The sequence below is a fragment of the Rhinolophus ferrumequinum genome (genome assembly GCF_004115265.2).
Source record: "Rhinolophus ferrumequinum isolate MPI-CBG mRhiFer1 chromosome 5 unlocalized genomic scaffold, mRhiFer1_v1.p scaffold_110_arrow_ctg1, whole genome shotgun sequence".
Lineage (NCBI taxonomy): Eukaryota > Metazoa > Chordata > Mammalia > Chiroptera > Rhinolophidae > Rhinolophus > Rhinolophus ferrumequinum.
In genome coordinates this window covers 6049422-6063614 of record NW_022680355.1, presented here as the reverse complement: position 1 = coordinate 6063614, position 14193 = coordinate 6049422, and the positions used below count along the sequence as shown (strand labels likewise).

At 36.9% G+C, this 14193-nt stretch overlaps 1 protein-coding gene across 1 annotated transcript in view; it reads left to right on the top strand.

The window, feature by feature from the left end:
* NEBL (nebulette) overlaps positions 1-14193 on the top strand; it is a 114364-nt gene that overhangs the window by 15659 nt on the left and 84512 nt on the right. Inside the window, exons 6-7 of the mRNA XM_033100588.1 lie at positions 7404-7505; positions 8464-8565. Of these exons, the coding sequence (XP_032956479.1) occupies positions 7404-7505; positions 8464-8565 (204 nt within the window). The remainder of the gene's footprint in view (positions 1-7403; positions 7506-8463; positions 8566-14193) is intronic.

Genomic DNA, 14193 nt, shown 5'->3' with positions numbered 1-14193 from the left:
AGGAAACTTTCTTCCTGAAATCTCAGGGGAGCTTAATCTCCCCGTTATGAATTCTCTGCTCTCTAGAAGGACTATAGGAACTGTTTGTCAGGTTCTTTATGGGTTAGAATCAGCTCAGATAGAGTATCTGTCCTAATTGGGTCAAGAAACTCGCTTTCTTTGAAAAGGACTCAAAGCATCTTGGTCATTCATTTCACACAGGGTCTGTCCCACCAGTTCGTTCTCTGAGACTGTGCCCCCAGAGTCCCAGCTGTGCAGAGTGTCCTTTGCAGGATGGTAACAGTTATCTGATATTAAATTGCAATAGGTCAATGCTTAAGTAAAAACTGAGTGAGGTTTTACATTTTAATCCAAATGTATAAACATATGCCGATACCAAAGCACTTTTCTAAGATGGTTTGAGATTGATGAGATGAAGAAACTACGTCTGTCATTACCAGCAAGGTCATTTTAAGGGGATGCTTTATAAGAACAGTTTGCTTACAGAATGACTATAATAATCATAATAACTACCACTTAGCGAGCACTGCTGTGTACCAGAACTGTGCCAAGACTTTGATCATTTCCAATTCTCACAAAATCCCTGTACCGATTCCCATTTTGTAGATGAAGAAAATGAGAGTAAAAAATCAACATCCCCGGTTTGCTCTGTTAGGCCCTGCTGCCTCCCTCTTAAAGGTCCCTGGTTATTGGTCAAGATGTGAAATAAAATTTTTCAATGCGCACAAGATAGGTTATCATCAGAATTCAGCTCAACGGCTCCAGCGCACTGCAGGAAAGGAGGTGGTGGTGGTGGGCAGGGGAGGGGGCTGGCATTACACGGACCCTCGGGAGGCCCTTTCTAACTGTATAATTCAATGAAATTCAAATACGGAGGTTCCTTATCATGGAACGAGGGTTATTATTGTAAGTCCGCCTTTTCTTTTAAAAGGTCTTTGATTGAGGGATTGAGGGAATAGAGTATAAAGCCCTTTTCTCCTACATTCAATACTGTGTACTTATGGGAAAAGGATGTATTTACTTACACTCCTCTGCCTACCCAGCTCAACCTTTACATGCAAAGTTTGTACATATAATAGGATTTAGAAAGCGTTTAAGGCTGTTTACTCAGATTTAAAGTGAGAAGGATATTTGTATTCTACCTGTGAAGCGGTTGATATTCCTCTAGAGTCAAGGCACTTAGAATAATACATTTGTTGTCCCTGCAATATGAAATTTAACGTAGGTCTTGAAAGCCAAAGGAAAACAAGTGCGTACCTTGTGGTTCAGTTGGTGAGGCAATATCTTCCCCATGAGAGACCAAACCCTGCCTCCCCTAAAACTTCAGTCCAATGAAACTCATTTGCAGAGAATTTACTAATAGAATTACCCTTGCATAACACTTTTCTGTGTTCTGATGCATATCAGGTCCTCCATTTACTTATACTACTTAAGTGGAATGTCCCTATACACGAAGCCTGTAAATGACTTATTTAATGTAAAATCATATGTGTTGTCACGTGTGCATCTGATTTACCTGGAAACAATGCAAGTCGGGATCTTTGCTTACCTTTTTATGCTTCTACCCAAACCAAGTCAGCTTTCTAATATCCCTTAGAGACCTAAGAAACTGGAACAATTATGGTTCAAAGCCTTTAATTTCTGCCTTCTTTCCATTCCAAACCTTTTATTGGAACATTCGTCAATGGGCCAAAGGGAACGCTTCCCCTTTCAGAACCTTTCTCTCCGTTAGGCCTTTAGAGATGTGAATAAGCAGGTGGGGGCGGATAGAGGATTCCTTGTGACTGGCCTCTGACTAACTGAGAGGTCCAAGGGTAAAAGTCCTCAGGGGTGGTTGTCTTCATTATCACCCCAAAATTCAATGATCATGAAACAGGGGAAAAATATTTCTCAGAATATCCTTTACTGTAGCAAAAATAGAAAAGGAATTTGGAGTCAGACCAGGGTTTAAATGCTTGCTTTTACACATGTTGCTTGCATGACTTTGGACAAGTTATGAATATCTCCAAATCTCTGTTTTCTCATGTGTAAAATCGGGGAAATGGTCTTTGTCTCATTTGGGCCCTAGCAAGTGTTAAATGAGATTTTATACACACACACACACACACACACACATACAAATGTATATACATATATGTATATATATTTATATATGTCCAAATATGTATATGTATATATGTATATGTGTATATATGTATACATATATATGTATATATGTATGTATATCCAAATGTATATATATATATCCAAATGTATATGTATATATATGTATATATATATGTAAACTGGATATATATATAAACTGGATATCTATCTATCTATATCTATATCTATATCTATATCTATATCTATATCTATATACACACACAAAGGGTTCTGCAGGAGAGCCACTCCATAAAATAGTAGTCCTATTTGGTACCCCTCCAGTTTTAAAGGGTGAGTTAAGAGTTTATGGTGATATCATAGTTAATTCGAAGCAAATAAAAGAGGTGAGATTTCGTAAAAAGGCCAAACCAATATGGAATTTATATTAAGAAGCATTTAGGTCAGAAGGGCTGATTCAAAAGGTTCCTGAACCCATATAACTACCTATCTTTTGATACTATAATCAAAAAATGATTAAAAAGAACCAATCTAAATCCTTTTGCATCCTAAGGGATGCACCCCTGCCAAATTTCTCTAATGTAATTAGAGAAACTGGACGTATTCTATCCTGTTGCTTTTCCCTAAAGATGGGATTGTAATGAAAACCCCAGTAATATTATTAGTTCTCATCAATCTTACCAGAGACATGAAGTCCAATAGTTCTGAAGTAAGTCAAACAAATTTTAAACTGCCATTTTAAGTTTTATAAGTAATGTGGTCTGTATAGACTTGTCATGAAATTGAAGTGGTAAACTTTTCCAAAACACCATATCAGTAATCAATTCAATGTGCATTAGAAAGAAGTATTCAGCAGGGGAAACAAGAGACTCAATGTTCTTTTCAAAAATGATATATGTACTTTCTTAATGTTAATAAAATCTTATCAGTAGACAAAATTTCTATTCCATCAGAAAGTGAAAAAGCTCAGAGATAAATCAGTAAAATGATACTAGGAAAACATTTATGACTCTGTGTGGTTCCCTGATGTGACTTACGATAATAATGCTTTAGGATTTAGTATTAAAATAGATACATTAGTATTTTGTTCATCTCTAAAACAGAATAGTTAGCAATATCTATCCCACCTTCTTCACAAGATTCTGATGGTAAAATTAAATCATGAATAAGAAAACTTTTATCGACTCTAAAATCCTGTTATAAACAATGAGAATAATGAGAAGGATAAACTGTTCTAGATAGAGCTCTGTATTTTACTCTGTCTTTTAGAAGACTGAAAACTTTTCTGTGTTCTGATGCATATCAGATCCTCCATTTACTTAAAAGGTTTACATTCTCCGATAAAAATAATATTTACAATTTAATACTTTAGTAGTTTTATACATACAGTATGCCCAGACAGAAATAAACCTAAGAGAATTTTCAGTCCACGTGCCTCTTTGATGATACCTGGAGAACTTCCTAATGTGAGAGTGTATGATGATGATAAAAGTATTTCTTGAGAATGAATGAACTCGTGTTTCAAGAATGGAACTAAATACAGGTTACATTACTCACTTCTTTCCCACAAACCTAAAAGATATAGTATATCCTCTCTAGTGTCTTCTCCCCGAGAACCATGTTAACCTCCACCGGGGTAGCCAAGGGCCAGTTGGCTTTGATTCCTGTATGTCTGTCTGCTCACACTACCCTTAGCTCCTGCAGGTGTCTGTCTTTCTGTGGCTCCATTCCTTGCTGCCATCCCTCAGTTCTCCCTCTTCTCATCTCCAAGAGCTTGAACTGCCAGGACAGTCTTGGAAGAGGTGTTGCTTGTCTCTAGTTTATTGATTCACTTACTGAGGAATCTCAAATCACTGTTGTCTAAATATGAAAAGCTTGCTGAAGAGTCACTGGGAATCCTTTGTCTGCCCATGCATCTGGCTGTACATGAAAAATAATGGCATCCATTTCACTTCTGTTTTCAAAATCTAATGAGTCTCTTATTGGCTAAGGCTAACCCAGACGATACAAGGAAGAAGATTCTGGATAACTAGTTCCATCGGTAGGGTGTATTGTTGGAGCCCATCTGAGTATAGACTATCCAGTACAACAGATGGGGTGAGGATTTAATGAAATAAAGGGTTTAGAACAGTGCCTAGTACACTGGACACTCTGCATGAATGTAGGAAGCATACGAAAGCTATGGCCTTATGACACAGAAGTCGAAAGCTTATAAGGAGAGAACAAACTGAGACTGGATGACAAAATGAAATGAAAAAAGAAGCTGAGGAGGAAAGTGAACATGATGAGATAAGGAAGAAATTTAACAGTAGATTTTGATAGAACTAAAATCTTTATTGGAAGCTATAAAGAGCAGATTTGACAAATGCAGAAAAACAGATGAAATGGAGGGCTGGGTTAGTCAGGAGTTGCTATATTTAATGAGATAAATCCATCTCAAGTTAGCTCAAGTAATGAGAACTTATTGGTTTGCATAATTGGAAAATTCAGCTCCCTTCAGGCATAGCTGGATCCAGAGGTTCCATGGAATCACCAGGACTCTTCCTCTCCCCCCCTCTCTTGGCTCTGCTGGCTGCTGTGACTTCAATTGAAGACAGAGTCTGTCTAGGTGGTCTCAAGAGAACAGCTGGTGTTTCCAAAATTCAGTCATCCTTACAGCAGTTGATGGCAGAAGAAAAGACAGCAGCGCAGACTCAGATCCTTCAAATGACTCTGGCCTTGTTTGGGTTATGTGTCTGCCTTTTGATTGATCATGGCTTCCAAAGGGATGGGGTGTCTTATTGGACAGCTTGTCACATGGCCACTCCTGTCACCAGGAAGGTAGGCTGCATTTGATAGCCCCACCAAACCACATTGAGGAAGGGAGGGGCAGTTTCCAAATAAAAATTGCTAGGCAGATTTAAGGGGAAAAAAAAGTGAACTCATGTCCATTACAAAAGAATAACTTAGGGAAACTGGCCCATGTCACACCACCCATATTCAGACATCCTTGCAGAGTGAAAATCAGGCTCTTTCTGCTCTGTGACGCTTAACGTAAGCCCACCATTCCTGTGGGCTGTCCCCAAGCAGTGAGATTCCCCAAGATCTGCGGAGTGACCGGGCTCCTGTGCTTCTCTCCTGTGTGGCTCTGCGGTGTCCTCTTGTTTGAATTCGCAGCTCATGTCAATCTTAATATTTGTTTTGAGTCACATATGCCGGCCTCTAATTTGCAATTTACATGGATGAAGGGGCCCTGTTCAGAGTCCTGCTCCTGCCTCCGTTGTGCTGTTCACCTCTCTTCAGGGCCGTCATTAGGCTGAACAGCATATAATTAGGTAACCTGTGTAAAGCCTAGATTTCTGAAACGTTGCAGCTCTTTTCAAAAAGTAAGGCTTTCCATTTTACTCTCATTTTCTTCTCAACAACAAAAAATCCCTTCCCTATGGTTTTCCCTATTTGAATGTAGTAACTTAGAAACAGCTAGTCTTGTAGGTGGGTGATAATTTTGATTTGTTTTCACCTGAGAGTTGGTTTTTGGGTACAAAGCTTGTGCTTAACTCAGCGCGAGGTAAGGTTGATTGGCCATCATTGTGGGTGAGCGTGTTGCTTTTGAAACCAATGAAATTGGCTTGTTTTAAACCCATAAAGATTTAAAATCCACCCAAGAAAATAACTCAGTTTTAAGCTTATTTTCATGTTCTTTTGTTACCTGTATGCACAAAACTACTGACATTACTTCTTAAGGTAAAGCCTATGAAAATAAAAATACTGAAGAAAACAGATGTTCTTGCTGAAATTATGCTGATTGTAGTTAAGTTGCATTCACTTGTCAGAGAGGTTCATGATTCTAAACAAGTTGAAAAAATAGTGTTGGTGGTGGGCATTTGTAAGCTTTTAAAAAATAGACATGTATATAAATGTTATATTGAAATAAAATAACAATGCATGCGGAGCCTATTGAAGTCTTAATGCAAACCATCATTTCTTACACTTTATATTATTTTTGAAAGAAGTAAGAAATGCCAATATTTTATAACTCTGCAAGGTTAGAAGGAAAATAACAAGATACATTGAATTATCTAGAATAATGGTTCATAGTGGTCAACTAGGGAGTTCATTAAAATGTAGATCTTGGGCCCTATTTACTGAAATTCTGTTCCAGAGGGTTGGGAGTAGAACTCAGAAATCTTAATTTTAAATCAGTCACCCAGATGATGCTATTGCAGGAAGTTTGCAGGCAATATTAGAAATGTTTGCTTCATACAAAATCTAGTTAATTGTGCCTTTTGTATAGATGTTCAGTTGTGCATTTCTGTGTTCCATCTTTCTGTGCCTTGAAAAAATGAAGATGGGTTTCATTTTTGAAACAGTTACTGTACCCTTTGCATTATAACTCTAATAGAATAGAATATAATGGATAAGTTGACCAGCCCTTGGTGATATTACCAAATAGAACTGCATCTGGAAAATAGCTAAATATTCTTTCAGCTCATGAGTGATCTCAAGAAATAGAGATGTGGGCAGACTGGTGAGATGTTGATCATCTGGTCTCTCTCCCCATTTGTCAATCGAGTTAATATCAGTGACCACTGTCATCTGAAGTACATGTGGCAACATTTCTATGTAGTTTTCTTTTTAAATCTTTATTTTCCACACTTTGGTTTGATTGTGTCATTCTCCACATTGGGAGGATGAATATTCCTTAACGTGATTGCTTTTATTTTGGGAAGATCAAGTCATTGCAATTACATATACCAGCTAATAAAACTATCAGTACCCATGACGAGGACCCGCAGAGATGGGTCAGAAAAGAGAGAAAAGGGTGTGATGGGGCAGGTGAAAGCTGGAGAATTCTAGAGCCACACACACCCTCAGCCCCAGAAGTGATTTTCTGTATTCATGTGCTGGGGCTTATCCTGCATCCCCTGGGGGTAGCGTCTGTGGGAGGGGCCAGTTACAGCCCTTGATGAGGATATTCTGTATGTGAATATGCACATACCTACTTACAATGCCTAGGAGGGTGGTATATGTAAAATCCTATAAGATTGGTTTTGTGCCCAGGTCTTGGGATCATATTTCTTATGTTGTATAAATTCATTCCACATGTAGTAATGTTAGTAAAGCATAGGTATAGTAAAAAGAGAATATATCTATCCAAATAAACTGTTGCATATAAAAAATGAAAAAACCCAGCTTATGGTCAGTAGTCTTTTTAAGGTGATTATGGTGACAAGGATAAATAATGTTTTGGACATTGAGGATAGTAGCTATATGGAATTACTAACTTATTTTTTTTAAATCAAAACTGTCTCTTTGTTCAGATTTCTTACAGAAAAGATGTGCAGGACACCCACGTGTATAGTGCGAAGCTCGACAGACCAGACATCAAGATGGCAACTCAGATCTCCAAGATCATAAGCAATGTAATCTCTCTTTCTTACCTTGAGCAGAAATGATTTCTTATCTTGCAGGAGATGGAGCATGGCTTTGGTGGTTTAATGGTCAATTTAACGAGTGAAATTTATCAATCTGAATTAATGACATCTCAGTTTTTTAACTATGTAAATTATTTGACTGTGTAAATTGTTCGGGTTTATGTGGAAGCTGCCCAAACTTGACTTGACTTACGGCAAGTATTATCATAGCTTAGAGCAGTAAGTACTGTTTGATATAAGATAGCGGTTAAATGCCTCAGCTTGACAGTCAAGGTTGTCAGTCGTCTGGCCCCTTAGTATTGTTTACCTCACCCTGTCCCACATAACTTCACTGGGTCTTGTTCTTATCTTATTGCTGTTAATTGTGCAGAATCTCTCCTGCCCACATTGACTCTTGTGTATTTCTTGCTCAGCATGGCTGTGTCTTTCTTTCTCTAAGATACCCTCCCTGGCTAATACCATTTAATGGGACCATACCTAAAACTCTGGTTAAAAATGATGACTTAACTCGAACCAAATATTTGAACAGCATAAGTTGTCATCACCTTAAAAATCAATAATTATTTCTTGAATTCAACGGTGTGTTAATCTAACAGGGTTAGATCAGTTCCTGAGACTAAACAAAGCCGTAAGAACAATCTGTATGCAGAATGCAGGATCTCAATTATCCAGAAATTTCCTCTAATTTTTTTCAGTGTTTATATATAAACACAATGAAGATGATGACTGGATACATGACTCAAAATTAGTAGTTATTTTACTACAGAAAAGTTAAATTTATTTAAGTAACCATACTATAAAATCAATTCTGTAGCCGTCAGCATTTCAGTATTTGGTGAGTTGTAAGGAGTATTTTTTATGGACTGAGGGTCTTTTATGTTTTATTTTAGCTAAATTCTTCCTTGGGAAGAGAAATATTCAACATTCTCTTATTTATTCATTTTAGGCAGAGTACAAGAAAGGGCAAGGACTAACGAATAAAGAGCCTGCTGTAATTGGAAGACCAGATTTTGAACATGCTGTGGAAGCTTCTAAACTTTCCAGTCAAGTAAGACTCCAGTGATGATTTCACAATTATTTTATTCAGAGATTTTGTTTCTAGTAGCACAGGAAAATATTTCATTTTAGATAGTATCTTTAATTGCAACAACATGCAAAGATAATGTTTCTGAAACCATGTCAGATAGGATTGCAATTATAAATTCCAGTAAGGGCAAATAATAAGTCCAATTTAAGCATAAAACAAAGTTTTCTTTTCTCTCGACTCCAATCTAACTTATTCTGATGAGTTTAGCTCTATTATCACATTTCCCAGGATTTCTAGAATTTAGCAGTGGAAATACCAGATAATTAGATTTCTATGTATCTGTCTGTCTACACACACACACACACACACACACACACACACACACATTTTAGCTTAGTAATAAAATATTAGTTTCTTCATTTATAGATGCTTTAGTTTAATCGTGAACTTAAAAAAGAGTGATGAAAATGAAAAAACTTTGACATGTTATTGAAGAACCTAAAAAAAGATCTGAAAAAGTACCAAGACATACCATGTATTTGGTTGAAAGTCTCAATAGATAAAAATTTCGGTTCTCCCTAAATTAATATATAAATGTCATGCAATTTCAATTAGACTCCACCAGGGTTTTTTAAAAAAATATGGATAAAATGATCTTAGAGTTTGAATGGAAAGGAAATGCCTGGGAATCGCCTTTAAAAGTACAAAAATGAAGACCAGTGAAGGAAAACTTCGGTTATGAGTTACCATAACATAATATAAAACCACTGGAATTAAATCAATATGGAGTTGGTGTAGTAAGAGATAAAATAATCAGTAGGATGGAATAGGGAATCCCGAAATAGATTCCATTATGTATAAGAATTTAATATATGATAAAAGTGTTGGTTCAAGTCAGTGGGAAAAAGTTGGATTAGCTAATAAACGGTGCTGACATAACTGGCCATCCATCAGGATAAAAATAAAATTGGACCTGAATCTTAAACCATATAAAAAATGAATTCCAGATGGATTAAATATGTGAATGTAAACAATAAGATAATTTTAAAATCGTAAAAAGAAAATCCATGAGACTGTATATACCAAACAGGGTTAACAGAGTTGTTTTTAAATAAGACCAGAGATGTGGAAGCTATAAAAGAATAGTTAGGTGTGCTTTACTGTGTAAAAATTTAAAATTCTTTCAATGGAAAAATATATCATTTGCAAAGTTAACATAATGATATAAAACAGTAAGTTTCATAGATTTGTAGTGTTTTCAACTTTGAAAATATCCACTCTTCAAGTTGCAAAAGTCTTAATTACATTTCAGAACGGAGAGCTGTAACTGAGGAAAGCTATAAAATCTCACTGAAGAACATAAAATAATATCTGAACAAATAAAAAGACCTACTATGATCTCAGGAGTCTCAATCCTTAATATCATAAACATGTTAATTCTTCCCAAATTACTTTTCAAAATTTCATGCAATTCCTGTTAGATTCCAAACAGGCTTTTAAAAATGTTGAATAATATTAAATATTTGAATTAAATTAAATAAGTTAGAATTTATATGGAGAAGGAAGTGTCTAAGGATAGTTTTTTAAAATATAAAAAGATCAGTGATCTTAAAATATTTGGACAAATATTTGTAACGCATAGGATGAGAACATTTTAATATCTAGAATATACAAAACTTCTTTCATATTGAAAAGAAAAAGAGTAACTGTCCCATAGAAAAATGAGCAAAGGAGGTGACAATTCACAGAAGAGCAAATATAAATAGATGATAAACGTTGAAAAAGATGCTCCAGTTTATTTGTAGAAAGGGAAATGCCAAAAAAAGTAAAAACAAAATGTTACTTACACCCATCTCATCCTGTGAGTGTGGAGGACACATCAGCAGGGGTGGTGCAATTAGAAAGGTGCCTGTAGGAGACAGATTTGAGCTCAGTTGGATTTAAAGGGAGAGAAAGGTCTGCTTGGGGGAAGAGCCCCAAATAAAGGCTGGGATCATGCATGACAGAGGAGAGAGTTCTGACAGACGCAGATGACCTGGCAAGGAGATGAGGGTCATAAACATGCGTGGGAATTTGGGAGGAGTTCAGAAGCTGTGTGATAGTTAATGGGTCCATGTTGAATTCATTTGGAGGATAGGCCATACTTACAGAGCCTCGTAGGAATAATGTGTTCTATAAAAGGAAAGTGATTTTGGAACGTAGTAACCGGGAGCCTTTTAGAGTTGAGTTTAGCAAAGGAATCATCAGTACTACTCCTCACCACTGTTGTCTCTCAAGTAGCCTCTACTTGAAGGTAAGAAAATTGTACAAGCACTATGAAGAAAATACTTTTGAAGGAAGGTTAATGTGAAAGGCTCACTCACAAGACGCAAAACTCCCAGAGGCCAGCTGGTAATGTTACTGTGATAATCCACTCATAAAGTGACCAGAACCTGAAAAGACTTGCTGGTTGTGGGGGTGAAAATGAGGCAGAGAGAAGGGGTGAACGAGAGACGCCTAAATCTAATTGTTTTACATGAATTGTTTTGCCGCTTATTAATGGTTTCACAGTTTATAAGTCGCTTTCACTAACAAAACAACTTTGTAACTCAGGAGGCTCCTAATGCGCTAAGAAATTAGGGGCCCATCTGGGTGACATTCTCAAGGGCCAAGAAGGGCTGTGACTCCAATCTCTTCTCAATCCACGCAATGCCTGTCGAAGAGGTGGGGTGTATTGGCACGTACTTGGGAGCCCTTCTGGTATTGCTTTAGATTTCCAGCATAGCAGCTACCTGACTTCTTACAATTTCAGCCTTTTCTGGGGGCAAAGACTTCCCCCCTCAATTGTATAGGAGAAGCAGCAGATTTTAGAAAAGTAGTACGGTTTGGTTGAGTAGATAAGAAAATGGGTTTGGGAGCCAGACTTGCTTGAGTGAAACTCCTGGTGCTGCTGCTTGCTAGCTGAGTGCCCTGTGACAAATCCTGTAATTTCTCCACCTGCAGTTTCCCCATTGGTAAAATGGGGAGGACGACAGCACCTACTTTTGGTTTGGTTGTTGTGAGGGTTAAATGAATTACTGTGAATAAAGCCCTGAAAATGCTGCCTGGGCCATAGAAACGCTACATAATTTCATAGGAATGATTTTATAGTAGCTATGCAGAATAGTGTTCCACTTTACCTTTTACCTTGTATGTGACGTGAATTCACATACAGAATGAAGCAGGAATAGTAACACTGGCTCATAGATGCTGGTCTTAGCTCCCTCCTTTACAAATCTTATTTGAGAGCCCTTAGAAAAAGTTTTGGTATTTGAGCTTTTATTTTCACATTTCAAATTCAGTCACCAGAAATCGTACCGTTTGACTCCCACGTGGGTTTTTAGGTAGATTTAAAAAAAAAAAAAAATCTCAAATCATTAGCAACTGAATGATCATATCCTTAAGTAGATGGTAATTTGCAAGTTATAACTATCACCTTTACTTTTTCATGACATTCTTACTGATCTCCTGGTGTATATCAGAAAAAGGGAACACTGGGGAGATGAATACATAGGACTTCTGGAATGAACTCAGGATGTTCGTTTGTCTTTTCAGGTGAAACAGGGGCAGAATGGATAGTTTCTTATTTTCATTGACAATGTTGAAGATCACGTATTCTCTTGCTTTAAACTAATGGCAGACTGTGAATAAAAGAGCCCTCAAGGCCCACAAATAAATACAGAAAGGGGAAGTGATTTAGCAATGCAATAAGCAGGGGAACAGAGGCAGGATACAGGAAGGAAAAGGCAAGACAGTGCCAGAGGGGATTGCGAGAGAAAAGGTGGTGACAAGGCCGTGCTCACTGCACGGACTGATAAGACCTGCCCGATGAAAAGATGAGAATGAGAAAGTGAGTGAGCAGAATTCTCCCATTTGACCTGTAAATTGAGCTCTGTGGGATTGAACCCAGAAAAGGTAAAGGAGACACATACCAAACCCTTCCTGTGTACCGTAGCTTTGCTCCCATAGTGGTAAAGTTGCCTTTTTAAAAACTTACGGAAGGACAGACAATTATGGTCAAATAATTAGTAAAAGAAAATCAGTAAAAAGAAATAAAAGTAAATCTCATGGCCAACATAAAAAGATTGGTGTATTTACAAGTATCTCAAATGTAAGTGAAGGAACAAAGTCATCACTTCAAAAACTTCTTCGAAGAGCAGTTAATTTGTTAATATATTCATGTATCATCTTAATGTATTGGAATTTGTCTATGTGATGAATAGAATTCTTTACTTTTATAATATCAAGGAAGATTTTCATATTTATAATTGGTATTCTAAAAATTACATTTGCTATATTGATAAGAAAATTACATTTTAGATTGCTGCTAAAATTTAGTAATAAGTGTTGTTTTTAAATCGTAAGGGATAGTCATTGGTTTGGAGAATGTCTCACCCTTCCTGGCAAGTACTCTCTCCACCAACCTTCTTACATCCAAGTATTGGCTTAAATGTCCTTGACTTGCCAATTTAAATTGTATGACTCTCTCTGTTCTTTTTCTTTATAGTTTTTAACATAATTTTTAATCGTCATACATATGTATATGTGTGTTTTAAATATCTACTTCACTCACCACATAGCAGGCTCCATGGGGATGGGATTTATATGCATATAACCCACCATTGTAGAATGGATGGCATGTATTTGGCTTTCAATGAATATATGTAGACCAGTTAAATTTCTCTAGATCATCCATATTTGGTGCAAAGTCAGACACATATTATTTTGTTATGAAAATGAGGGCAGAGATATTTTGTCTAACATTCAGATGCAAAAGTAGTACTAATTTTATGGCAAGTTCTACAGAAAAATCTGTTTACGCTTTCTGAATTGACAGTGTGTAGTTCCGTTTTATCCCAAACTGGAAGGAATTGATGCCTACAGATATGTGGCATTGTGTTGTTTACTTTTCATTTTCACTGATAATTAAGGTATACTTATTTTTGGAAAATATACTCAAATTTTCCATTTCTTTCCTAACATTTGTTTCTATGGCTATGATGAAAAGCTTTCATTCAGGGTCTGCTTTATTCCTGCCTTTTTTGGCTCTTTGTGAACCTGAGCCTAGATGATGTCATGAAGCCCGACACCCTCGTGGTGAAAGCTTTGAACTCCTGGGTTTAAAAGTCCAGCTTCGGACTGCTGAAACACTGCTTTGTCCAGGTGCAGTTCCGAGCAACTAGTGTAAGTTATGCCATTGTAGTTAGCATTGCCAGTATTTTCTCCAGGTACGGGCCTCTGGAAGCCCTGCTAAAAATGTTAAATTCTTTATAAAGTGTTTATGATTTGATCCTATATACCTATCCTATATTTTTTAAAAATTGGTAATCAGGACAGTTAATGTGATATTCCTAATGTAAACAAATAGGTGTAAGTGCTTTTCATTTGTTTCCAAAATCATTGATTTAGGTATGAGAAATAACAGTGTCTTAAAATCATGGCAGAGTTACCCAGCACCCCTTTCTGTCTCAAATGGTCTTAAATCTGGAAGGGAGATCCGTTGTTCCATGGTTGAGTCACCAGTTATAATCAGAGGAAAGGATTGCCTTGATCCCTTAGGAGATGAGAGTGTGCATGAAAGAGGTACACACTCAGATGTGTGAACTGTGGGTTGAAGATAAGAGAGAATGG